Below are 23,983 nucleotides of genomic sequence, written 5' to 3'. Positions count from 1 at the left end.
AAGTCCCTGTCGTGCAAATGCTCACTGCCTCTCACGCTTGGAGTCAGAGAGATGGCGCAGCGCCCTGCAGGTGCCTAGATGACACAACCCCTTGGTCTCGGCCCCAGGAACTATGTAGTAGGGCTCAATCGCGCAGGGCCGGCCCCCTTGGCGGACCGAGCCAGGTTTTACGGCTTTGGTATTGTGATGGACCAATCCAGCATGTCTTTTGCTGCCAGGGGCGAATTGCAGAGTACTTCTGGCCCGACCGCTGCCTGAAGAGGGTTGACGGCGATCTTGTCAGGGCAGGGCCTGCACTGGGCTGGGGGCCTCTGTGTGAGGAGATATTCTCGGCGTAAGGTGAGGGAGAGGGACAGGGCAGAGAAGACACATACGAGGTACACAAAAGAGTACCGAGTACCTCGTAGAGCTTCGACAAGGCTGCAAAGGAGCAGGAGATGGAATCCATGCATGTCTCCACCATTCGTGACAATACGAGGAAGAAGGAGTCGGAACGAGTTGACCGGCTGCGGCGGCCCCAGATTCCGCTCTCTGGAAACCCTGTAAGTAACGAACGCCCCAGCAAAAATGATCAAGTGCAGCCTGATGCAGCAGGCAACCCTTGTTCAACACCGCCCACTTGAGGTATTCACCTAGCGAATACGAGGTGAACGGCATAGACTCTCAAAAGCCAGCAGACCAGCGGTCCAATAATCGCTCAACAAACACTTGCGCCATTGATGATATCTGGGCTCGGTCAAGTGAGAGGCTCTCCAAATATTACACCCAGCAGTCAGTACCCCTCCGTTAGGTCAAATAGATAACCAAGATGTGAATTCCTCCACTTCGCCGCCTTGCATTCATAGTCCATGTACCAGACACATGCTCCAAAAAGAACAGAGCAAGGTTAACAACATCCAAGAAAACTCAAATCCTTTCCATCATCCGATCCTCAGGCTGGTCGCGCTGCCCGTGGCACTGCCCAGGCTGCCTCCACCATTTCGATCCTGGTATCCGCCGTTCATTTCGCCAACACCGTGGTGGGGCGATCCGACTATCTGGTACCCGCTGCCGGGAGCTGGAGTCCAGCTCCTCTCTGTGGCGGCCACTTGGGGTGGGTGTCGTCCGGCTGCAGTAGGCCATCTTTCAATGGTCTTCTCGTCGTCAACCACCACCACCATCCAGACGCCAATCTGACCTGACTGGCCCAGTAGCGGAGTGCAATGAATCCACTTGTTCTTGCCTTGGTCGTCGCCTTTAGTGACCCAGCGAACTTTGGCGGTCACGCCTCGTCCTTCGGCAAATGCAGTCGTCAATTCCTCACGGACTCGATTCGAACCGCCGATCTTGTTCAGGAAGGGTGACTGAAGAATTCCAGGTAATCGTTGTGACGGACTCGCAAAGAGGATGCGCAAAGAAGGATATGGCCGCACAAGGAGATACTGCGTGATCGGTCAATCATGGGCACACACCGGCGGCCTTTGTAGAAACTTACGTGCTGATATATGCCACTCAGTCTCCCATTTATACTGGCAACTGATGGCACCATGGTATCCGGGTCCTTGAGCAACAGCCGAGGTTGATGGTGAGACGAGACGCTCTCAATGTCATCCTCAACAATTTCGCGGTGCATCTTCCCTCCATGGCGCTTGATGGTATTCAACTCGCCTTGATTAAGCATCTCGCTCAGTTCCCGTAGCTCGTCGTTCTTCTCGGGGTTAGGCTTCTCGGGCAGCGGTGGATCCTCTCCCCGAGCACGCAGGTCCAACAGCTTTCGGAGAGATTCCATTTCTGAGCAGTCCTTGACAAGCCCACTCACGTCGACTTGAGCTCCGATATGATATCGAACGATGCCTCTACTGTCAGAAAGGGGAGCCATCATGAACAAATTCACAAATGGAGATCCGTCCCGTCGACTGCCCCTCGTCAGACTCTTCTGGAATCACGCGGGATGCATACTTACTAATTGAGAAGGACCTCTTGATGTTGCTTGCCTGCTTTGAGGGCTTCTCGGATCCTCCGCAGACTGTGCGGATTGGTCATGGGCCCTTGTAAAAACCTGCAATTCCTACCCAGAACATATGACATGCCGTACTGGGTCGTCCGATTGAATTCTGCTTCGTGTCAGCAACCCACAACGGACCATTGCACGGGTATGGGCAGGAGTACCTTCCGAGGCGAAGACAATCGGGTTGTCGTGCCTCGAGGGATCCGTCAAACAAAACACTTCTGCTAACCCATCTGAGGCTTCCCGGAGTTGCGGCGAGAGCGAACCCGTTATTCTGGCAGTAATGCTGTTACTCACGACTTGGATGTACTGATGTGTGATGAAAGCAGGCAGTTCCTCCATCGCAAGTATTTCAAAAGCCTTGTGCGCCCTCTCTTCCAATGCCGTATTGATGGTCGGCTTGACCGGTCTTTGTGTAAACTCATATCCTTCTATCGGGTCTAGACCCTCGCAGATGGCGTTGGCATAATTGATGGCCCGCAGTGATTTCAGAGAATCCAGATAGTGCACGAGCATAGGCACCGACTGGGGTCGGTACATTCCAAGGAAAGACGTGAATTTAAAGAGGTAACTGGGATCGGCAAAGATGACCTGTAGATGTCCCCTCGAGAAGAGGGCCTGTGTCTGCGTCTCCAGCGAGAAGATTTCGCCCTGGTCTAGGGGAGGAGGAGCGATAAGGTTGAAGGACGCCGGATCATCTTCGAGAATGGGCGCCAGGTTGTCACCATCTTCTATCTGCGCACTTGCTTGTAAACGAGGCAGCTCTTGTTCCCCACGCCGACCACCATTGACTTGACGTAGTTCATTTTCTTCGAGGGGTTCGCGTAACAGAGCATTGGTGGAGTAGGTCACAGGTAGCTCTTTGGCCTCGGAAGCAGCAGTCGGCGCGGTCGAGACTGGACGGTCAGTGGATTCGGGGGCGATGAGGGGGAGAGAGGTAGAGCCAGGTCTTTCTGCGCTGAGGGAGGAGGTGGCAATCATATCCAACTTGGCGATCAATGGGGGGACAGTGGAATCACCAAGGTTGATTGCTCTGGGTCTTTCTGAGACCGTGGACGAGATGAGAGGAGGGCCTGATCGATGGAGCAGGGAGAAACCGCGGGTTTATGTGATTTCTGACTGGCATCGGCTGGGGAAAAAAAGGCTCGGCCACGCTTGTTGTTATGTAGTTGGGACCTCGAGGGTGAAACAGATTGCGGTGAACGACTTAGACGTGACAAAGATCGCGAGGCATAGGACAAATCATGCTCGTACTGGTGGTTTCTTGGGGATCGCCTGCACTGGCGTCCGGCTAAGCCACTGTGCGAAGAGGAGATAGCGAAACCACAGACGTCAATATGTGGTGGAGGAAGATCGAATGGAGCATGGGCGTCCCTCAGTTGGGATCTTCTCATGCAGGTACGGAGCGATGATCTTCCACTGGGGCCGCATTGGCACCACAACGGCACCAGCGCCAGTATAACACCAGCATCAGCATCAGGACCACAGCGGGCCTGAAACATCTATCGAGGAGCTCCAAATTATGGGGGAAAGGGTTTCCTGGTGTGTCTCTGAGTGCCAGCTGCTGGTCCTAGCGTTCTTCTGACTTGTCCCAATTCCCCGTCGATGCCAACCGCAGACTACGAGTACGACGACTACCTTGCACGAATACGAGGACCCAGTACCTCCAGAGATCCACGCCATGTTCGCGCTATGTTCCCGCCACCCATTCCAAGCAGTGGGCTGTTCTCTGTCCAGAGTGGTGCGTCCAGCCGCAACAACAGCGTCGATGGTAAGGAGTCCTTTAATGCGCTGTTCATCTGTAGCAGCCTCGTCTCACATTTCCAGGCTTTAATTTTACCACTTGCCCCCAGGGTCAATGGTGTGCGCTTGTCGGTGAATCCCCGAATCCCCGGATGACAGGATCAATAAACTCTGGCCAATCCATCGTGCAGATCCCCGATTTACGCCTCCACAATCATAACCACAACGACAACCACCGCGCCTCGACCTTTAAGATATCTCAGGGAACCCTATCTTTCTCAGCGGGGGAGGCCGTGAGACGGGCTAAAGGAAATCAGCCTTACACCATAACTATCAGATCTCTGAGAACACACGTGCGATCTCATTGGATGTCCCGACACAGTAACAATTTGCTTCTCGCTAACTGCTGATCTTTGGCTGATGAGCAAAGTCAGCCTGTCTTTATACTCTGCACTAGAAAATGGCAGAAGCCGCTCCAGTTCTTCCATGCTACATCGACAAGGTTGTTGAGTTTCCGGATGGAACTGCTTTTGAGCTGCTGAAACCCTTGGCAACTTATCGCTCTTGTCACGATGGCACCCCCGCTGAGGCGCGTGTAGTCCTCACATGTCGCCCCTGCAGCGGAGACTGTTCGCCAGTGGACGAATATGTCATGAAGATCAAGATCCAGTATGTCTTCAAGTCCTACCGAACCGATTGAGACCATAAGGCTGACTTCAGACATCGAGAATACCGGGGGGAGAACGACGACCGAGTAACAACCCTGAACTTGGGCCTAGTACGACGACAGCACATGAACTCCAAGCGCTGGAAAAGTTCCGAGATACCGATAGCGCATGTACGCCGGTGTTAGTCAACTTCAAGAAGGCAGTCCAGCCTGTCGAGGGGCCATTGCCGGGGGGATATCTCACGTTCCTTGTCATGACAAAGATGCCCGGCGATTCACTCTTCAATATGTACTACTGGGGAATGGCGACCGAGGAACGACATGACATTACTCAGAAGTTCCTCGTCGCTCTCAGGTAGGCCATGCATCCCTTATGCACACACAGAAGCCACCACTCCTATTGCATCCTAGATGTGGTCCCCACCATGCTGATGGTCGACAGGTGGATCTACGCTCAAGGCATCGAACCCGTAGACTGCGGACTGCGGAACATTCTATGGGACCCAGAGACGAAGAAATGCAGCATCATCGACTTCGAGCTCTGGCGTGGAACGGAGACATTGGTGGGTGACGAAGCAAAAGAACTACAGAGATGGGGCCTTGCTCGCCAGCCCGCTGCTAAGAACCACTGGGAGGCTTGGAATCAGATGTTTCGATAGACAGGGGTTTTTGTTCCAGACAAGTTTGGCTCTTCGATAGAGTTTGGGAGATTTAAGACAATACATGGCTGTGGCTTGGGTTCTGAGACAGGACAGACACGATAAGATGAGCGGAACCAGATTGATGACAAACAGATCACCAAAGAACATTTGCGCTGCGGTCCAAACTAGGTAGTTACAACCCAATACCTATGTCCGTGGCAGCCTCATTTACCTGACTTGTTTGCCATCTCCATGTCGTTCCTTGAAAACTCCGGGAGCTCATGATCCCCAGGAAGTTCCAGCTCCGGAAACTCTACATACTGTGGCCTAATGTCGGCAACTTGCCAACAACACTTGGTCAAAGAAATCCAATTTGATTGGCGTAGAGTGTGAAGCCGGATGAACGCCCGACACAGTGTTTTGTTTCTATAATTGGTGACGTCATGGCCCATGTCACCGCCACCACCACCACCGCGTCGAGGGTGGCAGTGCGCGACAATGAACAATGGACAATGACAATCCCGTAAACAAGACACGACATTTACATTTGCCCTTTGAGTGCCTACTCGTCGTGGTCTGTTGAGGTGCTCCACTAACTACGATGGGACCCGGAATTGACATTGACCTGGAGGCTGCGCGCCTGGCAAACATGCAGGAGAAGCAGAAACTGCTCGAGTCGCTCAACCTGCTGCCCTCGAATGTAAGGACGGGACAAAAGCGTGCAGCAGCGGCAGGGGAGGAAAGGACGCGACCAGCACAGAGGCAGAGAGGAGCCACCAGTCCCAATCCCGGCCCAAGCCCAGGACTCCTGAGGACGGCGTCCAGGGCTTCTGCGCGCATCGCGGCCGCGGCGGCGGGAGGCCGTTTGTCTTACCGCGAGGACGAGGATACCAACGACGCTGTCGTTGACAGGGATACTGCAGTGGGAGACGATGATGACCATGGGAATGGCTCATGGCGACGATCGAGGAATGGACGAGGCACTCGTAGCGCCCGGCGCTCTGGTCATCATGACCATCTTCAAAGGACTCCCCTTGCCGCAAACTCGTCTTCTTTAACCTTGAACACCCTCTCGTCGTCTCTATCTCTACCCACCACCCTCCCCTCTCTACTACAGCACTACAACTTATGGACCCCGTCGTCACCTCTTCCAACGCAGGACCCTGAAACAGACAACTACCACTTCGTCTCACACCCGGCCTTCCGACCGAACAAGTCCCCGTTGTCCATCCTGCTCGAAGGCGCCTTCGGCGGCGGCTTCTTCTCGCCCTGGCCTAGCCGCACGCTGGGCGTGACCCTCGTGGACGACCACCTGTCGACGCTGCCGGGACCGTGGCTCGCGCAACTCCACCCGGCGGAGAAATACCTCACCTCTCCGAGCTACGACGCCGAGCTGAACCGCCATGGCCGGGCGTGCGGGCAGACGCTCGCGCAGTGGGAAGACGCCGGGTGGATCAATTTCCGGCACGACGCGCGCGGCTGGTTCGAGTGGTACATCCGGTTCTGGCTCGGGCGGCGGCTCGACGACGGCGAGGACGAGAGGCAGGTCGGTCGATGGTTGAGGTGTGTCGGCCCCAAGGGCCGGTGGAAGAGGATGCTGCTGAAGAAGTACGTCGAGATGGGCGTGCGCAGTGTCTTTGACGACGACGATGACGACGATGGTGACGCCCAAACCGAACGCAAAGTCAGTCCGGTCATACATCAGACCTGTCTACAGTGGGGGTATCAAGTCACACAAGCGGATTTGGACGACGCATGGGGAGAGACGAGGTGAGCTGCAGCTGGACCTGGATGGACCCTATCGCTGGATAGTCCCTCGAATCCATTCAAAGACTCCCTCTCACCAAATCATTACCCTTCCTTCCCTTTGAGACGAATCTAGAAATCGAGAGAATCAACCTTTTGATTTTTGGCATTGCTTTTCGCTATATGTATTTCGAGAAAACGCACGCACGCACGCGAGGGGGGATGCTTTCCTGCTCTCACGCCTTTTCACCGAAAAAATAGAACAACTATCCTGGATGCATGTGTAGCGGAGACCTCACAGAGTCACAAATAACCCGCTCTGTCTCTCTCGCCTCGCCCAAGGGTATCGAAATCGAAAAATCCCAAACACACAAACAATGCTCGCGATGATTAACTCGTAGGTATGTAGGTGGATCCCACACGTAGCCTCGCCTTGCCTACAAGGCACAAGGCACCCAAAAGGACCAAGGGTCATGCACGGTCTTTTTGTGGGGTGAAAACAAAAATGAGATTCGTGGTCATTATTATATCCCTCCTCTTCCTTGTAAGAAATGCCATCCAACATGCGTGTGATGCGACGCCTGCCCTCGTATTATCAAGTGACGCAGTTGCAGGTCGGAGATGTGGCTGTGAATGAGGTCCGGTGGTTGTCTATAGTAGATGTAGGAAAATCGTCAGCTTTCTCTTTGGCGGTTCGCGTCCGTTTCAGGTTTTACGCAGCAATCGCCGTCGGACCGGGCGCAGTCATTGGTCTTTGTGCCAAGATCATGTCCCAGGTTTGTGTATTAAAGTGAACATACGGCAATTCGAGGTCTGAATCGTACCGGTCACTGTTGATGATGTTGATACGAGGAACTGTGCCTCGAAGAACGAGTGACTGCGGTCGCCGTCTGGTTGTGGTGCAAGCCAAGTCGTCTTTGATGCCGTCTCGACGTTTGATGAGACTGGTAGAGCTCAGAATCTCTTCGAGCGTGCATGCCGCACTGCCCGTCGATGTGACGGGCGCAACATCACCGTCCTCGTTGCCGTGGGAGGAGTCACTGCTGACCGAAGAATTGGAGGACTCGCGAGACATGCTCGGAGGTGTTGTACCTGAGGTTTCCGATGGTGGTAGCGGAGGTAATTCCTCGGTGTTGTCAGCTGCCATTTCATGGACGATGTCGCCCTGAAGCTCGTGTGGTTCTTGCTGATCCTCTTGAATGACCGACTCGGGTTCGGCGGTCAGCTCCGCTAGCGTAGAGGAAGCGACATCACGAGCAACTTCATTTAGACCATTTCCGTAGCCTTCAACGTATATCTCGCAGAATGAAGGGCGCTTAGGAGGCATCTCGTCCCTGTTGGTCTGACCTCCACGAGAGATTAATCTTCGGAGTGAGGCGGAGCGGGAGGCGGGCGGAGTTCTGGTTGACAGGGAGGCCATCAGAGACCCAGGGAGGTTCGCAGGGAGTGTGCGCCGACGTAGCTTCGCCGATCTTCCTCTTGTCAGTGTCTCGCCGAGCGAAGAAGACGATGCATTGGTGTGTGAATAGCCATTGTCGGGAGCCAGCTGAGACTTCTTCTTATTCAAAGTACGGACTTGAGGTAATGGTGTTTCTTGCCACGGCTTCTGTTTTGGAGGCTGACAGCAGAGGGAATATGTTAGATTAGAGGTGTTGCGTACTTCCTTCGGGGGCTGGGCGATCGAATGGAAAGTTTGGAGGACAGCATAGACCAGGATCCATCTCACTTTGCGGCCCTCTATAGCAGAGAGCCCTTCAAGATCATCATCAACGGTCATCTCCTCGAACTCAGAGTACTTACGGACCAAGGGACAGTCCATGACCAATAGATCTCGATTGGAGGCACCAATCAACGCGCGTTTGTCATGCGCCTTTCGTTTCTCCTTGAGCGCCTTACGTTTTTGGATTGGATTCCAAGACAGTCTTCGCTGAAGCTTAGGGCGTGGACTCGAGCTAGCCTCCAATGGCTCAGGTAGGAGAGGTAGTGGTTGAGTAAGGGGTTCGTAAGAGTGCTTCTTGTCAAAAGCTTGGATGTTCTGAAGAGTACACACACCACCAGTCTTTGAGATGTCGTTCTCTACCATATCCGCTGTGGACTCAGGGTCGACTAGGTGCTGATAGAGGTTCTTGAAATCCGAGAACATGGTTGAGTATATGGTTTGCTGAATGACCTCTTCTTCGAAACGCTTAGGAGGCCAAGAGCCATAGCGATCCTGGTAGAGTGACTTGAGGAATGCGCGGAATTTATTGAGGTGATCTCGCGCTGGTTGTGGTAGACCGAGGAAGCTTCCCGAGACGTCGTTTTCAAAGAAGGTCACGACGGACTTGTTGACCCTGTCCAGTCGAATGTCCATCTCCAGTCTCGCGCGATTGACGAGCGTCTTGGACTTTGCGCTCAAGCCCTAATCTTTGGTTAGTTTCGACCGTAGGCAGAAAGAAGGCCAAAAAAGGAGGTTGACTCACTGCATACTCGATGCTTGAGCGAAGGCCACGGTGACTCATTCCCACACAATGGGCAAATGCATCGACCCAAAGATCTTCAACCTGAAGAGCTTCGGCCAACGAAAGAGCTGCCAGAGCATGATCAACACACTCCCGGAAGTCCAGATACCTTTGATTCTCGGCGAACGACAGCACTTCGACCTTGTTCTGGGAGCTGTCGTCAGGCCGATAGACATCGACCCTCTTCTTCAGCGCAGCCAAAGCGGACCCCAGTGTGCGGCCAGCCAGTGGTCGGTTGTAGAGCCATGCGAAGAAATTCCGTGTCGTAATATGATGGTTGAAGATATCCTCAAGGCTTGCCCCATGAGGTGCCGGGATATACAGTTCGTGTAACGACTCCTGCGGGTCGCACCCTGCACAATTGGGCAGGACACATTGCACTGCCGCATGAATCGAGTTCCTCATCACACAGCGGTCTACCAGAGATTCGAACCCTCTGACTTTGAGGAACGCAGTATGCACTCGAAAGGCAGGCCCCCGACTGGACTGGCCCTGTTCGCGCAAGTAGACAAGACAGTCGCCTGTTGGCCAGCATAGCTCAGGCTCCTAACAGAGTTGACGTATGAGTGTCTCGAGCGAGAGGAGGTCATTAGACTGAGCACATACATGAAAAAGATTGACCCAGTCTGTTGTGACTCGAGCTCGTCCATCCCATCGTCTCAGCCCTGCTGAGCGAATATCATCGCGCGTCACGCGACCCTGAATGCGTCTCATGGTTGGGAGGAGGATAAAAGCGAAAAGCGGATTAGAGCTATAAGGCCGAGGTGCAATCGTCTCTATGTGTCATCCCTGGCAAATGTATAGGGATAAAAAGGGGGTAGTATTTACAAGTGAGGTGAGGAGGAGAAAAGAGTAGGTAAGGATAAAAGATATCTTTCAATTCCGATAGCGTTGCTCCAGAGCAACACGTAAAAAAGTAGCTTGGCGGTGAGGACGAGTCTCGATTCAATGACCAGCTCTGGTATGGGGGAAGAGACTCGACATTCAATTGCGCATGAGGCTTGCTCTGCAGCAGCTGGGAGTTTGACAGTAAAGGGTAATGAGCGACGGGGGGCGGGGGTTGGACGGCGACAGGGCGACCAAGGACAGACGAGGAGGAGACGGGATAAGGAAATCCCCAATAAGCTTGTTCATGGGACGTTGGAGAGCTTGAGCAAGAACACGGTCCAAGCTCTCAGTTTGTGTTTCTGAAGGGTTAGAGGGTTAGCAAAAGGTCAAGTACGTAGTGGTGGTGGTGGTTGTTTTGGTGGTTTTTTTGGGCATTGAGCCTTTAGCTACTCGTACAGAGCTATGATGTGAAAGGTGGAGTTTTAGGCTTGTCCGGCTTGTCGTTTTGGCGAGCCACTGAGGCGCCAGTGCCTGTCGGAGCTCTAGTAGACGCTATGCCCGGGGGGTGCTTGGGGTGCTCTTGGTGGGGGGCCAGGTAAGGGAGGCTCTGACGTGAAGATGCCTCCACTTTTGAATCGGGGGTCGCGATCGTCCCGAGCTCAAAGTCCGTCCAGTGTAGATCCGACCTGTGTTTGCAGTTAGAGGCGCCTGGTGGCACTTGGTGGCACCCATGGGTTCGTTAGGCTTCCCTCCCAGTTATCCCTGCTAGCCAACCAGCTCAACAATTGCCTTGCATTGGCCTCGTGCGTCTCGCCAAAAGAGTCCGACCAACAGGGACCTTCCCAAGTTCAAATTCAAGGACTGGGTTCCACGAGCCCCGGCGCCATCTTTCCCCCCCTCCAATGTACCACCTGTACCAATCAGTGCCTGGCTGAGTGACATCCAGGGTATGTATCTCACTGCAATGCAGCAAGGATAGCCTCTGTAACCTCCTAACACACACATGTACCGACTCGCTCGTCCGACAAACTGCACCCATTTACCGCCCTTCATGAACTTGTCTTTTTGGTCTCTCGCTTCCTATCTTGGATCCCCGGCCAGCAAGCAGACGCTCGAAAAGGGTTCAATCTCTTTACAGTGAGGCCGATGTGCCGACCTTTGGCGAATTCCAGATTAGTTCTCTCGCTTCGTCCCCCCAAGCGACCAGCGCATCACTTCCCATTTAGGCCCTCTCGGCTCTCTTCGACCTAGAAGAGCGCAACAATTGCCACCTCACCGGGTCAGTGGTCATCCCTTCCGTCTCGGACAACGATCAGCGTCCAACCTCTCCTCTCTCGTCCTAAGTCCTCCCCTTCCATCGCTTGTCGCCTCGTGTTCGTCCTAAGCAACAGTTCCCGAGACCCGGCACACAGGTAACAGTTGCACCGTCTCTCGCGTGCTGGTGCCCGATTGGAGCGATGGATAGGAAATGTAAAGGCGAGCCGACAGTTACAAAAGCATAATTATAGTTGGTGACTTTGCTCCCCCGCATCGAGGAGGGAGAAAAAAAATCCAATAATGTCCGCCCGTGCTGCAGGGTACGAGAGTCAGATGCTACATGGGATGATGCGAATAGCAAAATGCAGTGCAGTTTGGACCCTGTTCATCCCCCTTTTCGGCCACTTCTGTCTCTACCACCAGTTCGTGCTTTCTCCGTTGGGTGCTCGCTACATGATCCTTGCAAATCGACCAGGACGGGGGTGTGGTGCGACATCCTCGTAATCGTAGACGAGGTGGCCGGGCCTCTCCCAGTCCCCTGTACCCTACTCGGTACAATTTCAGAGTAACCAGAAGCGCCCGAGCCTATCCCAATGTCCTGAAACTTATCACCTGGGCCCCACCGCTTCGGACCACGGAATTGCTCGCAGTGCTCGTAATAGCTACTCGCTACCTACTGTCAAGTACACGTTGCTGGCCCCGTACGGCGACTGGCACCAGTAGTGTTTTGTGATGTTATGTCAAACGTGCCCGGCAAGATTGGAGCAGGTGAGCTGTCGGATTTAGCTGTGTTGTTAGAGCGACACAAGTACGTAAAGACAAGGGGAAGGATGGATGCTGAGCTCGATACGCAACATTGTGGCCGCGATCTTCGAGTCTGCATCGGTGCCTGGACGCGCTGACTGGCGTGACTGGCTGACAGAGAGAGTGCAGAAAGATTAGCATTGTTTAATGTTGTTTTTTTCAGGAGCAACACAGGAGAATTGCGCCTAAGTGTCGCCTTAGCACGACATGCCCTCTGCTTGTCTGGTCAAAACGGGCTCAGATAAACCGGGGTCCTCCTATATCATTGGAAGGCAAGCTCAGCTAACCCCTGCCATCGACACGGCGGTCAACGGTCGCCACCACTGCCGGAGCATTTTCTGTGTCGAGCCAAGCTGCAGCTCGTGCTCTAAAGGACAGCAGAAATAGGCAAGGCAAGTGTCGATCAGCCCATGGTGTCTAGACAAGCACACAAGTCGAGTCAAGGGCCACATGCAGATTTACATTTTGGGAGCTCTTGGGAGATGCCGTGTTGCTGGAAAAGCCTCAGCATCAGGAACGAGGCTTGCATTAGGCTGCGACACTTGTTCGCTGTCCCTGTCTTCGGGATTCATGTGGCGCCATCTTTAAAGCCCGAGAAATCACTTCAGCCCTAGAATCTTTTTTCTAGATTCGGGAAGCTCGCCGACCAGGGAGGCTGTGAAGCTGCCAAAGTCGGTAGCCTGATGCGCCCGAAACGGACGGCTGAGAGCCCCAAGACACTTATGATTATTGCTATGCCATCTCAGATTTCGATGAGCACTCGAACCTCACCATCCATCCAGTCAACAACCCCAGCGCTCAACAGCGCAACCATCCACTCTCCGTCTTCTTCCACCGTTACCAGACCATCGGTGAGCCACACCTTGACGATTGGACGGCCTTGCACTCCAGGAGCGCCTCCCGTTCTTGCTGGGAGAGTGTACCGTTTCTCCACCTCGGCGAGCAAAGCTGACAGGCTAGGAGCTGCTTCTGGCGTCAAGCTAAACCGTGGTATCACTCGTCTCAGTGCTCCGCCAGTATTTGACACCACGTTGACATGGAGGACGATTGATTGCTTGAAGGTGGTTGTGGGCTGTGACACATGTGGTGGCAAGCTTGGGATATCTTGGTGCACTGGTATGGACGGTTGGACCCCAATCTCTTGGTCCGAGTAGCTCGTCTCAGGAGCCTTGACGCCGGACATGATGGACTCGTCCACAGGTGCTGGTGACTGCTCCTCACCTGATTCTTTCGCCGATCCTTGTTTCCTGGTGGCAGCAGCATAGATCCGTTGACGTTCGTTGGTGACCATCTTCCTCATTAATGGCATCATTAGTTTTATGATGGTCTGGCTGTCCCGAGGCCAGAATATGCTTCTTTGAGGTGCTCCAGGAATACCCTCACCCGCTCCTTGGGCGAAAAACTTGTCCCCATAGCCATGGACGGAGAGGAATTCCTCAACACAGTTCCACAAGTTTAACTTGGCCAAATCAGAGCCTCCTGCGTTTTTCTTGGGTCCTACGACTTCCCTCCGCTCCGGGTGCGCCTCGTCCAGCATGAATGCCTTGGCAGCAGTCTGAAGCCGCAAGAAATTCTCGGGGGCAAGCTCCAAAGATGCAAAGACCTTTCCCAGCGGTGGCCTACTGTGTTTCCTACTCTTCGACGAAGGTTCTCGGAACAAGACAGATGCAGAACTTTGGAGGTGCGGAGGACTCGATGCAGCGGGATCAGGCGCATCTCCAGCGCCGTCTTCGTCTAATCTAGGGACATCTTCAAGGACATGGTCATCTCGTTTGCGCTTTCCTAGCGACGACGGATCGCGAGTCTGTTCGTCGGCCGCTGCAGTTGCTGCTTGAACAAGGCCAGCAAATTGAATGTCATCGGGATAGTCTGAGGCGTCTGCCATGAGCCAGACCTTCCAAAGCAGCTCCTGGCTGCTGAGCCGGGGCCTGCCGGCCTGCTGCAGGTCAGTGCGTAGGTCCGAGATGCAATAGAAGATATTGTGAGGTGGTGAGTCTGATCACAATGGGGTAGACCGCAGCAGGGATGTTTGTGCTGTTTGACACATGTTGAAAGCAAACAAATTCGCCCAGCAAAATGCGGAGGCACGGGACTTCGGGAGCACGGGAGGTGAGATCAGCGTGTGTTGGTAATATGCTTTACACTAGAGACATCGACTGGCTTGACTGGTCGAGATGGTGCCAAGCCCGGTAAAGCCCCCTCCGGTTTCGCTGATCGATGACAACAACATCAACCTCCCCTGATCTATTGTTTCGTGTTTCACTGACTGCTATACACGCATCTCGCTATGTATGTGTAAGGGATGGGAGGTTTGTCTTTGATTCATTCATCGTCTTGAAGGTCACTCCGGCGGTGGAATTCTCGGCCCCTTCAAAAATGTTCACAGCTACTAAGCTCCAAGTAGCGACGTACCTACTTGGCGTCTGTCCCTTTTCCATAGCGTTTCTTGTCTTTCTCAATTCCTCGGTCTCTTTTGTCATTACAGACCTTATCGGCAAGGAGGATGGTGTTGGTGATGCTGTTGGTACCCTGGGGTTTGCTGATGAACTGGTGGCATTGGTAGCATGTCCTCTATGGGGTTTGCTCTCTGATCGAATGGGCCTACGCTTTGTATGACCCTCTTTGGCACTTGTCCAAGCCGCAATACTGATTCTTGACAGGTCTGCGTCGCAGGCTACTTGGTCATTTGCCTAGCCCTGGTGTTATTCGTCCAAGCTAAAAATGTCTATCCTCAGCTGCTGCTGGCTAGGTTGTTCTTCAGTGTTGGGGGTGCTGCGGCCTCTACTATGGTTACGGCTATTCTACCTGCTGTTGCGGCACCGACTACAGGTGCCCCAGCTGAAAGTCAGCGCGCGGGTGCCGCTGCTGGGGCAAATGGTCATGCTTCCAGACCATCAATTGAGTCGGAAGTGACGATCACACCCGCTAGATTTGTATCAAGATCCTCGCAACACAACACCAAAGCTGATTCGATAGCCACTAACTCAGACATCGCTGGGTCAACGAGTCGAGTTGCCGGGTTTGTGGGCATGTTTACTGGCTGCGGTGCCTTGATCGCACTGACCATTTTCCTACCGCTTCCTGCTAAGTTCCAGTACGCAGGTGTGGGAGAGAAAGCTGCTCTCAAAGACAGTTTTTACATTGTGGCTGCCGTGGCCTTTCTACTGGCTGTCTGGTGCTTGTTTGGTCTTCGACGTCTGCAGAGTGATACTGAAGACTATCGCTTGCAGACTCACGCCTCTCAGGGTACCCAAGAGGGTTCACGCCTCACCAACGGACTCGTTCAAATGTCGAATAACTTTCAAACAGCTATCATGGCAGGATTTAGACGCTCCGAGATAGGCATTGGATACCTTGGAGGTTTCGTGGCCCGCGCTTCCTCTGTCGGCATTTCTCTTTTCATTCCCCTTCTCGTCAACGCAACGTTTCTGTCATCCGGCCTTTGTGTGGACCCTGCCTCCAACGATGATCCAACTGGTCTCCCAGACATCAAGAGAAAGTGTCCTCGAGCTTACGTCGTTGCGGCAGAGCTCACGGGCGTGACGGAGCTAGTGGCACTTGTCTTTGCTCCTGTATTTGGCTACTGGGCAGCCAAATCAACGAGGAGAGAAATTCCACTACTTGTGGCTTCAATGGCAGGAATTATCGGGTATCCTTTATTCGCCAACGAATTCGACCCTGACGACAGAAACATATCGCAGCGGGCAGCAGCATTCTTCGCTGCTTGCCTCATCGGGATCAGCCAGATTGGCGCAATCGTCTGCAGCTTAGGCACACTGAGCAAAGGTATACTACACAAAGAAGCAGATGGTCCCCCCAACGCCTTGGTGCACGACCGTCAAGGAGCTGACGCCCACCCTAGCGAGGAGTCCCCCCTCCTGACAGCCACACAACAAGGAGCTGGAGAAGTCCCGTTATCAACCTTGAAGGGCTCTGTGGCCGGTGTATATTCGCTTTACGGAGGTGCCGCAATCCTGATACTCACCAAAATCGGGGGTTTGATGTTCGATAAAGTGTCTTTGGGGGCCCCGTTCTATATTATGGCAATTTTCAACGCAATTCTCATGGTGGCCTGTTCGATCTCAAGCCTCTGGATTACCAAAGAACCCGCCGTACAACGAGACTCCGGGGCAGCACGCGGTATCGAATCATGAAAATTCCGAATATTACGCAAGAGAGATCAGCTCGAAGAATATACAGGTGCCGAGACATCAAGTTTGGTCGAAACAACGCCGACTACGGGTATCTTGCGGTCTTTCCTCTTTCTCCAGCAGTCTCCGAACTGCTGTGGACCTCCCTGGAGTTCTTTGCTGGCGTCACCAATTTTCTCTCGAAATCAATGCATCTCCCTGCATTGCCAAGTCATGTTCACGCCACGATATATACACAACATCGCGGACAACCCATCTGGTATCACTCTTCGAAGCTCAGGACGACGATCACTGATGTCGTCAACGATACAACCGTACCGAGACCACGCAGGAATCGGGAACGGAACAGATCTTCAACTAGATGCTGGCGAACATTAGCCACGAGCATGGCGCCACGCCATTGCGCAAACTCCATCAGTCAGAGGCAACTCTCGGGCAGTCATATCGAATCTGACCGCTTCATCGGTGCAGAACCCCAACACTTGCAAAGTCTTCGACGCGTCTGCTGCCGAAGCTGGCGACACAGTGTCGCTATGCATATTTAGCTTTGAAATACAAGCATACTATCTTGCTGGCTATGTCTTCAACGCTTTACGACTGATGAGGCTCATGTAGGAGGTCTTTGTGCTGGATAACGGCGAACGATAAATTGTACCTTTATAGCTACATTACAACAATGACCTGCGAATCTTGTATTCTCGGAGTTGGGTAACATGGCCGACTGCTCAGGACGAACTCCATCACCTTCGCTTCAGGCCGATATAGAAAGCGTGGATATCAAGTTGCACAAATGTCCCTTTGAGTCGCTATGTATAAGAGAAACAGTGTGACGTCTCTGTAGATATCATAGATTTGCCCATTTAACTATGTACATGTCCAATAGTTCGCGGGGTCTGTCAAACTACCCTTTGTAGAAGCTGGCGAGGCTGTCGAGGCGAGGCTGAGATGAAGGTGCCAAGCCCTGCCGAGGTTCGTCTCATCTGTGTTCCACTCCCAATCCTTCTCATCCCCCCCTTCGGATTCGATGCTAGCGTCACATTGCTTGGGATGTGTGCTGATTCCTGACCTGTTCTAAACTCCTTCTGGCTATCCCGTACTTCCTCCGAGACGATGCGTTCTGTCCTCAAATCAATTCAACTTGAGACGTCGAGTTCTTTCGTTCCAGAGTGAATAGCAAGCTTGCAGCATGCCTAGTATCCCGCAATGGTGACGGGTGCCCTCATGCCGACACATTCCTCCTCCCACCTCCTAAGCATACCCCTGATATAATCGTGTCAACCAAGCAGCCTAGCTTTCAGTACCTTGTCGTACCGGGTCTGCAGCTCAGAAATGACCGAGTCGACGGGCTGATCCGCGGACCAGAACCGAACAGGCAATATTCGTGTCGCCGCCACATGCAGGATGACTTCCTCCACAGAAGGATATGTGCGTTTGCCGTCTTTCGATTTCAGTTCGGTCTGGGAGTGGGCGGCCACCACCACTTGACCATCGGGGTACCCAGCTGACGCCATGATGGTCTCAAATCGAGCGGCTGCCTCTCGCCCCGAGGGAGTAACAAAGGGTCCATCGGCCGACTCGCTACAAAGCAAGTAGTGCAGCTTGAGCACAGCGCGATGAAGCCAGTCCTGTTGCTCTGGAGTGCCTCTTGGTGGAGCTCCTGTGCGACCTTTTTCCTGCTCCATTATCGTTTTGGCCATGCGGATAATGCAGATCGACAGCTGGGTATCAACAGACCTTCCACATTGCCAGTCGTCAAAGCAAATATCCTCCATAATAGCTCGCCATGCGAACGTCATTGACACCTTGCGTCCCCACTGTCGAAATCGGTCGAGTTTAAGGTCGTGCACCACGCTGCTGGAGTATCCGACCTTGCGAAAGATGAAGGACAGGTCGCTGTAGATCTCCTGTTCTTGTTGCTCGTCGATGTTGGCCACAAACATGGCAAGGCACGAGTCTCTCGTAATCGCGAAGGTGTCAGGTGCACAAACCTCCTTGCCGAAGAGAGGCTGGAATTGGCCAATATCAATCCAGGTAAGACGCCTCCCTTTGCCATCAGGCAGTAGGCTGCACATTATATTGCCCAAATTGGGATCTCGGCTTTGAACGCCAACACTGAGGGGAAACCGAAGGAGTATGTTGACGTCCTCAAAGAACTGCCTGGCCGACTCTCTGCCAGTTGGAACCAATCCTCGAACTCTGGCCGGCTGCTCTTTGAAGTCCTCCGGGGACAACATACAAAGCTCTCGGAGCTCCAACATTGTTTGTCCATCCACCATGTCCATGACAATGGCTCCGAAGCCCATGGTTGTCGCAAGCGCACTTAGCTCGTCGTCATCCAAAGAGCTGACCGGCATTTTGGGCCGAATGTTAAGGACTTCCTTAAGTTGCACAACTGGTGCATCGGGGAACCGGCTGAGGTAACTGTGCATCTGTTCTTCGTGTCGGAACATTTGCTGTGACATGAGCCAGACGAACAACTCCCGATCGATGTCCAAGGGGCGAGTAGCGAGGATGCCATCAGCAAGGAAGGCCTGCAACACATAGTCTTCTGCAAGTGCTTGGCTGTAGAGGTCGCCGAACACGCACGGTGGTGCTAACTCGTCGAGAATCTCCTGGGTTGTCTCGGACAGGCATCGTGGGGGGTTGAAAGGCTCGGTCATTTCGTCTTCGAATGCTGCTTGTTCGCCTCTGTGGGCGGACTCTGCGATCTCCTTGAGCATGTCTTCGTCGAACTCGGAGACGCCAAATTCTTGACGCAGCCGGGTCGAATAGCGCGGATCAAAGATCTTGACGACAAAAGGACCATCATAACGCGGCCGCGGTGAGTCTTGCCCTTCCGACACGCACTCGGCGAGAAAGACGCAGGCCATCGAGAATCCCTCGCCATTGTCTCCTCCAAGGCTTCTCTTCAATCTGATGTCGAACGGCCGCCCAAAATCGTCGACAAGGGTGTGGACTGTGCCGTCTGCATACTCATGTGGCAGCTTTTTCTGCATTGCTGGCTTTCCCGACGTCGACTTTTCCTGTGTTGACACGCTGTATTCTGGCTCGATGACCGTCATGGTGATGTGTTGGTTGCGAATCCGTGAATTGTGTGGTGTTGTGGATTGTGGGATTGTGATGTATGAGGAGGGAAATTGTCAACTGTCCGGACTAGTGAGTCGACAAGAACGGAGTATGTGGATCTGGACTGGATGTTTCTCGACTAACAGTGAATTTCCGAGTCGTGTGTGACCGTATTTCTTTGTTGTCGTCGTTGTGGTTGTTTCTTGAGACTGAGTCAACTCTTCACTTGGTGTACGTTTGTGCATGTCACTAATGTCTTCAGCGAGTGGCAAGGTAAGGTACTGCGCTTTTATAAATGTCTCTACAGGAGAAAAGGAGGACCTCAACAGTCCTTCCTTTTTTGGACCAGACTCTGGCTAAGGGCCTGAGCCAGAATCTGGGATTTGGGTGGGCAGTATTTACCTATTTATCTTTACCTTTGTCTGGTTCTTTCTTGTACCAACCTTGGAACACAACACCAACACCAGAACCAACACCAACATCAACGCCAACTCAACTCGGGCGCAGCCTACCTACCTACCTACCCACCCACAACCAACCAACCAACCATGATGATGATTCAACAGGGAATGTCTAAGAGGAAAGGCTACCAATAACATCGACCGCCCTGCCCTGCCCTGCCATGTCACTTACCCGTTTTTCCCCCTTGGGTGGCCCTGGTGGTCCCTACTCGTGAGTCGGCGCGAGGGATCGAAGGCTCCAGAGAGAAACCGCCACATTCTGAGGACGCGGGACGCAACGACGCGGCCAGTGGTTCGCGCAAGGCTGTGTGAGTGAGTCGTAGCGGTTGACCAATCACGCGTCGCCACCGCGCATTTTCGTTTTTACGAGGTACTTGCATTTCATACTTGTCTCCTCGGTATTATTGCCCCTGAAGCCCTTTCCCCAGCAAAACCCTACTGAAGTGGTTTGTAATAGCCCCCGTTTCTTTCCCCTCCAGCGGGGTTTTCTTTTCTTTGCTACGTGCTATTGACTCGGAACCCAAATCTAAACCCCTGGGAACCGGTGCTGCTACACATGTACTGGATAGAGTGGCGAATAGCCACGCCATGAGTCAGAAAAAGACAAAGACATATGTCATCGCCACAGAGTATACAGTTCCATTCTCATTGCGTATTAATGGAATGACGAGTCAGAGTCAGAGTCATTGACCACCACCCTCCGTGCCGGCGTCGCTGTGAGGCTGGTGAGGCTGCGGGTCTGATTCCCTAATAGTTGACACACAAGACTTCCAGTTGGTTAAACTCACATACAGTCCCGTCACATGACTATCCACATGACTTTAATATAGAATCACGACCGTATCACTGCTTTGCGAATCCACAAGACATGATAATTCAACAAATTCTGCAGCTATTTGAGCTAGAATAAACCCTCTGCTCCTGCACTAACGATCTACCTCTCCGAAAACCAGATCCATCGTTCCGATTATGGCTACTGCATCAGCAAGTAGATGGCCACGGCTGATCTGATCGAAACAGCCCAGGTGGGCGAATCCAGGTGCTCGAACTTTACATCGGTATGGTCGTTCGCTTCCGTCGCTGACGAGATAGACGCCCATTTCTCCCTTGGGGGCTTCAATCGCACTGTAGGTATCTCCTGGTGGAACAGTATAGCCCTTGGTGAAGAGCAAAAAGTGGTGAATGAGGGCCTCCATGTTCTCCTTCATAGCTGCTCGTGGGGGCGGGGCAATCTTGTAATCTTCGACTTTGACAGGACCTGGAGGCATCTGGTTCAGGCACTGATGGATGATGCGTAAAGATTGTCGGAACTCTTCCATTCGGCACAGGTATCGATCGTAACAGTCACCATTCTGACCGACAGGCACATCGAATTCGACCTTATCGTAGGCATCATAGGGCTGACTCTTCCGAATGTCCCAGGGAACGCCGGAGCCTCGCAGCATGACGCCGGAGAAGGAATAGTTGAGCGCATCAGCAGCGGAAACGACGCCAACGCCCTTTGTTCTGCCGATCCAGATACGGTTGTCTGTCAGGAGTTCCTCAGTCTCGTCAATGCGATCACCGAACTGAGTTGCCCATGCATAGATATCGTCCAGTAATCCGAGGGGAAGGTCTGCCTTGACACCACCAGGGCGCACATATGCAGCATGCAAGCGTGCACCTGAGACACGTTCGTAGAATTCCTATCTCCAGTTAGCGAATAGCACAACATTTGGTGTCTTCCCATACCATGAGCTTCTCTCGCTCCTCGAAACCCCACAGGAAAGGAGTCAGAGCGCCAACATCCATAGCGTGCGAAAGAATCGACATCAGGTGATTCAATATCCTTGTGATTTCCCCAAACATGGTCCGAATGTATTTGGCTCGCTCCGGAATGTCGATATTGAGCAGCTTCTCGACGGCGAGCGAGAAACATTGCTCGTTGGTCATCATCGAAACGTAGTCAAATCGGTCGAAATATGGCAGAGCCTGGAGATATGTCTTGTACTCGATCAATTTTTCCGTCCCCCGATGTAGCAGTCCTACGTGAGGATCTGCGCGGACAATTTCTTCACCATTGAGCTCGAGAATCAGACGCAACACTCCGTGTGCGGCGGGATGTTGTGGACCAAAGTTTACTGTATAATGTCGGATCTTTCTTGTCTCATAGTCATCACCCAAGCTCGTATCGGGGGCTTTATTGATCAAGTTGGAGTCTTGCTGGACGTGCTTGGTGAAGGTAGAATCCGTGGGACTGATGGTCGTGGCTAAAGGTCCGCCAGGGGTTTCGGGGTTGGGAGCAGAGATGGGCCCGGTGGTGCTAGGTTCTGCCCTTCGAGGAGCGGTCGAGGAGATCGAACGGGAGAAAAGGAGGGACTGCCGCTGTCTCGAGGGAAGCTGAAGATTTGGTGTGCGGCAAAGTCGTTTTGAAGAGTGTGCGTGCCGGCTCGCAGCTCGCACAAAAGAGGCCGCCATCGTCATGCTTGTCCTTTTTGGCACGAGGCCAGAAGAGAGAGGGCGCAATTGTCGTCGAGTCGATGCTTCAAGGTTGGCCGCATCAATCGAAGTAGAAGTGCCTCTCAAGTGTGCCCTGGGCCACTGAGGGAGGAAGTCAATGACAGCGACTGGGATAGCTTCGCCAATACGTCCAGCTATTACCGGAGCCATGATTGGTGGAAGTTACGAGTCTCCACTAGCTTATGTAATTCCAATTTTGGAGAATCTTTTTGATTCATTTTTGTCACTCGAAGGACATGCTGCGGCCAACTATTCAACTCCCCCATGGCTCCCTTACAGCACTCACACGACGGTCTTGACAGGCGGAAGGTAGGTCGCGTGTGTCTGAAGAATGTGTCACAGGACTGACTGCTGACCCTATTGGCAGGTTGTTGGTATCAACGCCGAGACCGTCACCAATATCACGTCAACCGACTTCCCGGGTCACCATGCGGGCGAGGACAACTCTTGGTCGACTGACAAATTCGAGAACAATCTGAAAATACTCTTCCACCAGAATCAAAGAAATGAAGCCACATTCTCCCTTGTCGGAGTCGACGCCTCTGTCGCCAACGCTTTCCGCCGCATCCTGCTCGCCGAAGTGCCTACCTTGGCCATTGAAAAGGTCTATGTTCAGAACAACACCTCTGTGATAGCGGATGAAGTCCTCGCCCATCGGCTAGGACTCATACCATTAAAAGGGAGCCTCGAGGGCCTCAAGGAGTTCAGAATATTTGTCGAGCCGCATTCTGACAGTGGTTCGAAGGGGACGGGTTTGACGGATAGAAACACAGTGGTGCTCAAGCTAAAGGTCAAATGCGAACGAAACCCACAGGCCGACAGAAACGCGACAGAGCCAGAAGAAAAATACATAAACAGCAGCGTCTATTCACGACATATTGAATTCCAGGCCCAAGGGGTACAGGAAGTACTTTTCGACAAGGAACCGATTCAAGCCGTTAGCCCAGATATATTGATCGCCAAACTACGGCCAGGTCAAGAAATCGACTTGGTCATGCACGCACACATGTCCAAGGGTGGGGACCACGCGAAGTTCTCTCCTGTAGCAACTGCCACGTACCGCCTCCTGCCGACCATCAACATCACGAAACCCATTCTAGGTGCAGACGCGGGAAAATTCCAAAAATGCTTTCCCCCGGGCGTGATCGACCTCGAACGTGTGACACCCTCGGACGCCGCCTCGGACGAACCAGCATACCACAACCGTGAGGGTGATGAGAAGGCTGTCGTCAAAGACCCCATGCGCGACACCGTTTCAAGAGAATGCCTCCGGCACGAGGAGTTCAAGGGGAAAGTCAAGCTGGGTAGAGTACAAGATCATTTCATCTTCAACATTGAAAGCACCGGCCAGTTCCCGAGTGATGTCTTGTTCTTGGAAAGTGTCGATATCTTGAAGAAGAAGGCAACGAGACTGTTGAAGGCGTTGGAAGAAATCGGGAAATGACCAACCACAGAAAGTGATCCCCGTCCAGGACACTGAGCATGTGATATGATCATGACTTGCATCTCTCGGCGTTTCATGCATTGCAGGGTTTTGTGCGCTTCTCTAGATACCTCGGATTGCGAAATCAGAAAAGTTCTTTGCTTGTGGCAGACTTGGGGATCAATCCTGCTCTTCAACCAGTCTTTCAA

General features: G+C 53.0%; 9 protein-coding genes across 9 annotated transcripts; 4 read left to right on the top strand and 5 right to left on the bottom strand.

Moving 5' to 3' along the window:
* Positions 1-920: 920 nt before the first annotated feature.
* On the bottom strand, positions 921-2,968 carry AYO20_03315 (hypothetical protein; the record flags this gene model as incomplete). The annotated part of the gene is made up of 4 exons (XM_022641618.1): positions 921-1,421; positions 1,475-1,895; positions 1,943-2,093; positions 2,149-2,968. The coding sequence occupies 4 exons, from the start codon at positions 2,966-2,968 to the stop codon at positions 921-923; spliced, it is 1,893 nt and encodes a 630-aa protein (XP_022502478.1).
* Positions 2,969-4,190: 1,222 nt separating this feature from the next.
* Positions 4,191-5,056, top strand: AYO20_03314 (hypothetical protein; the record flags this gene model as incomplete). The annotated part of the gene is made up of 3 exons (XM_022641617.1): positions 4,191-4,399; positions 4,510-4,752; positions 4,840-5,056. The coding sequence occupies 3 exons, from the start codon at positions 4,191-4,193 to the stop codon at positions 5,054-5,056; spliced, it is 669 nt and encodes a 222-aa protein (XP_022502477.1).
* A 583-nt stretch (positions 5,057-5,639) lies between these two features.
* AYO20_03313 (hypothetical protein) lies at positions 5,640-6,812 on the top strand (the record flags this gene model as incomplete). The annotated part of the gene is made up of 1 exon (XM_022641616.1): positions 5,640-6,812. The coding sequence occupies one exon, from the start codon at positions 5,640-5,642 to the stop codon at positions 6,810-6,812; it is 1,173 nt and encodes a 390-aa protein (XP_022502476.1).
* A 684-nt stretch (positions 6,813-7,496) lies between these two features.
* AYO20_03312 (hypothetical protein) lies at positions 7,497-9,999 on the bottom strand (the record flags this gene model as incomplete). The annotated part of the gene is made up of 3 exons (XM_022641615.1): positions 7,497-9,185; positions 9,247-9,831; positions 9,892-9,999. The coding sequence occupies 3 exons, from the start codon at positions 9,997-9,999 to the stop codon at positions 7,497-7,499; spliced, it is 2,382 nt and encodes a 793-aa protein (XP_022502475.1).
* A 2,917-nt stretch (positions 10,000-12,916) lies between these two features.
* Positions 12,917-14,059, bottom strand: AYO20_03311 (hypothetical protein; the record flags this gene model as incomplete). Its single annotated transcript, XM_022641614.1, has 1 exon — positions 12,917-14,059. One exon carries the CDS (start codon positions 14,057-14,059, stop codon positions 12,917-12,919), a length of 1,143 nt encoding a protein of 380 aa, XP_022502474.1.
* A 491-nt stretch (positions 14,060-14,550) lies between these two features.
* Positions 14,551-16,328, top strand: AYO20_03310 (hypothetical protein; the record flags this gene model as incomplete). Its single annotated transcript, XM_022641613.1, has 2 exons — positions 14,551-14,784; positions 14,835-16,328. 2 exons carry the CDS (start codon positions 14,551-14,553, stop codon positions 16,326-16,328), a joined length of 1,728 nt encoding a protein of 575 aa, XP_022502473.1.
* A 1,271-nt stretch (positions 16,329-17,599) lies between these two features.
* Positions 17,600-19,387, bottom strand: AYO20_03309 (hypothetical protein; the record flags this gene model as incomplete). The annotated part of the gene is made up of 1 exon (XM_022641612.1): positions 17,600-19,387. The coding sequence occupies one exon, from the start codon at positions 19,385-19,387 to the stop codon at positions 17,600-17,602; it is 1,788 nt and encodes a 595-aa protein (XP_022502472.1).
* A 1,391-nt stretch (positions 19,388-20,778) lies between these two features.
* AYO20_03308 (NADH-ubiquinone oxidoreductase 49 kDa subunit, mitochondrial) lies at positions 20,779-22,501 on the bottom strand (the record flags this gene model as incomplete). Its single annotated transcript, XM_022641611.1, has 2 exons — positions 20,779-21,537; positions 21,584-22,501. 2 exons carry the CDS (start codon positions 22,499-22,501, stop codon positions 20,779-20,781), a joined length of 1,677 nt encoding a protein of 558 aa, XP_022502471.1.
* A 114-nt stretch (positions 22,502-22,615) lies between these two features.
* AYO20_03307 (hypothetical protein) lies at positions 22,616-23,795 on the top strand (the record flags this gene model as incomplete). The annotated part of the gene is made up of 2 exons (XM_022641610.1): positions 22,616-22,660; positions 22,719-23,795. 2 exons carry the CDS (start codon positions 22,616-22,618, stop codon positions 23,793-23,795), a joined length of 1,122 nt encoding a protein of 373 aa, XP_022502470.1.
* Between the last annotated feature and the right edge of the window lie 188 nt (positions 23,796-23,983).

Source organism: Fonsecaea nubica, assembly GCF_001646965.1.
Source record: "Fonsecaea nubica strain CBS 269.64 chromosome Unknown Scaff15, whole genome shotgun sequence".
NCBI classification, from domain to species: domain Eukaryota; kingdom Fungi; phylum Ascomycota; class Eurotiomycetes; order Chaetothyriales; family Herpotrichiellaceae; genus Fonsecaea; species Fonsecaea nubica.
Note: the sequence above shows the minus strand (reverse complement) of the source record. Positions and strands in the feature narration are given on the sequence as shown.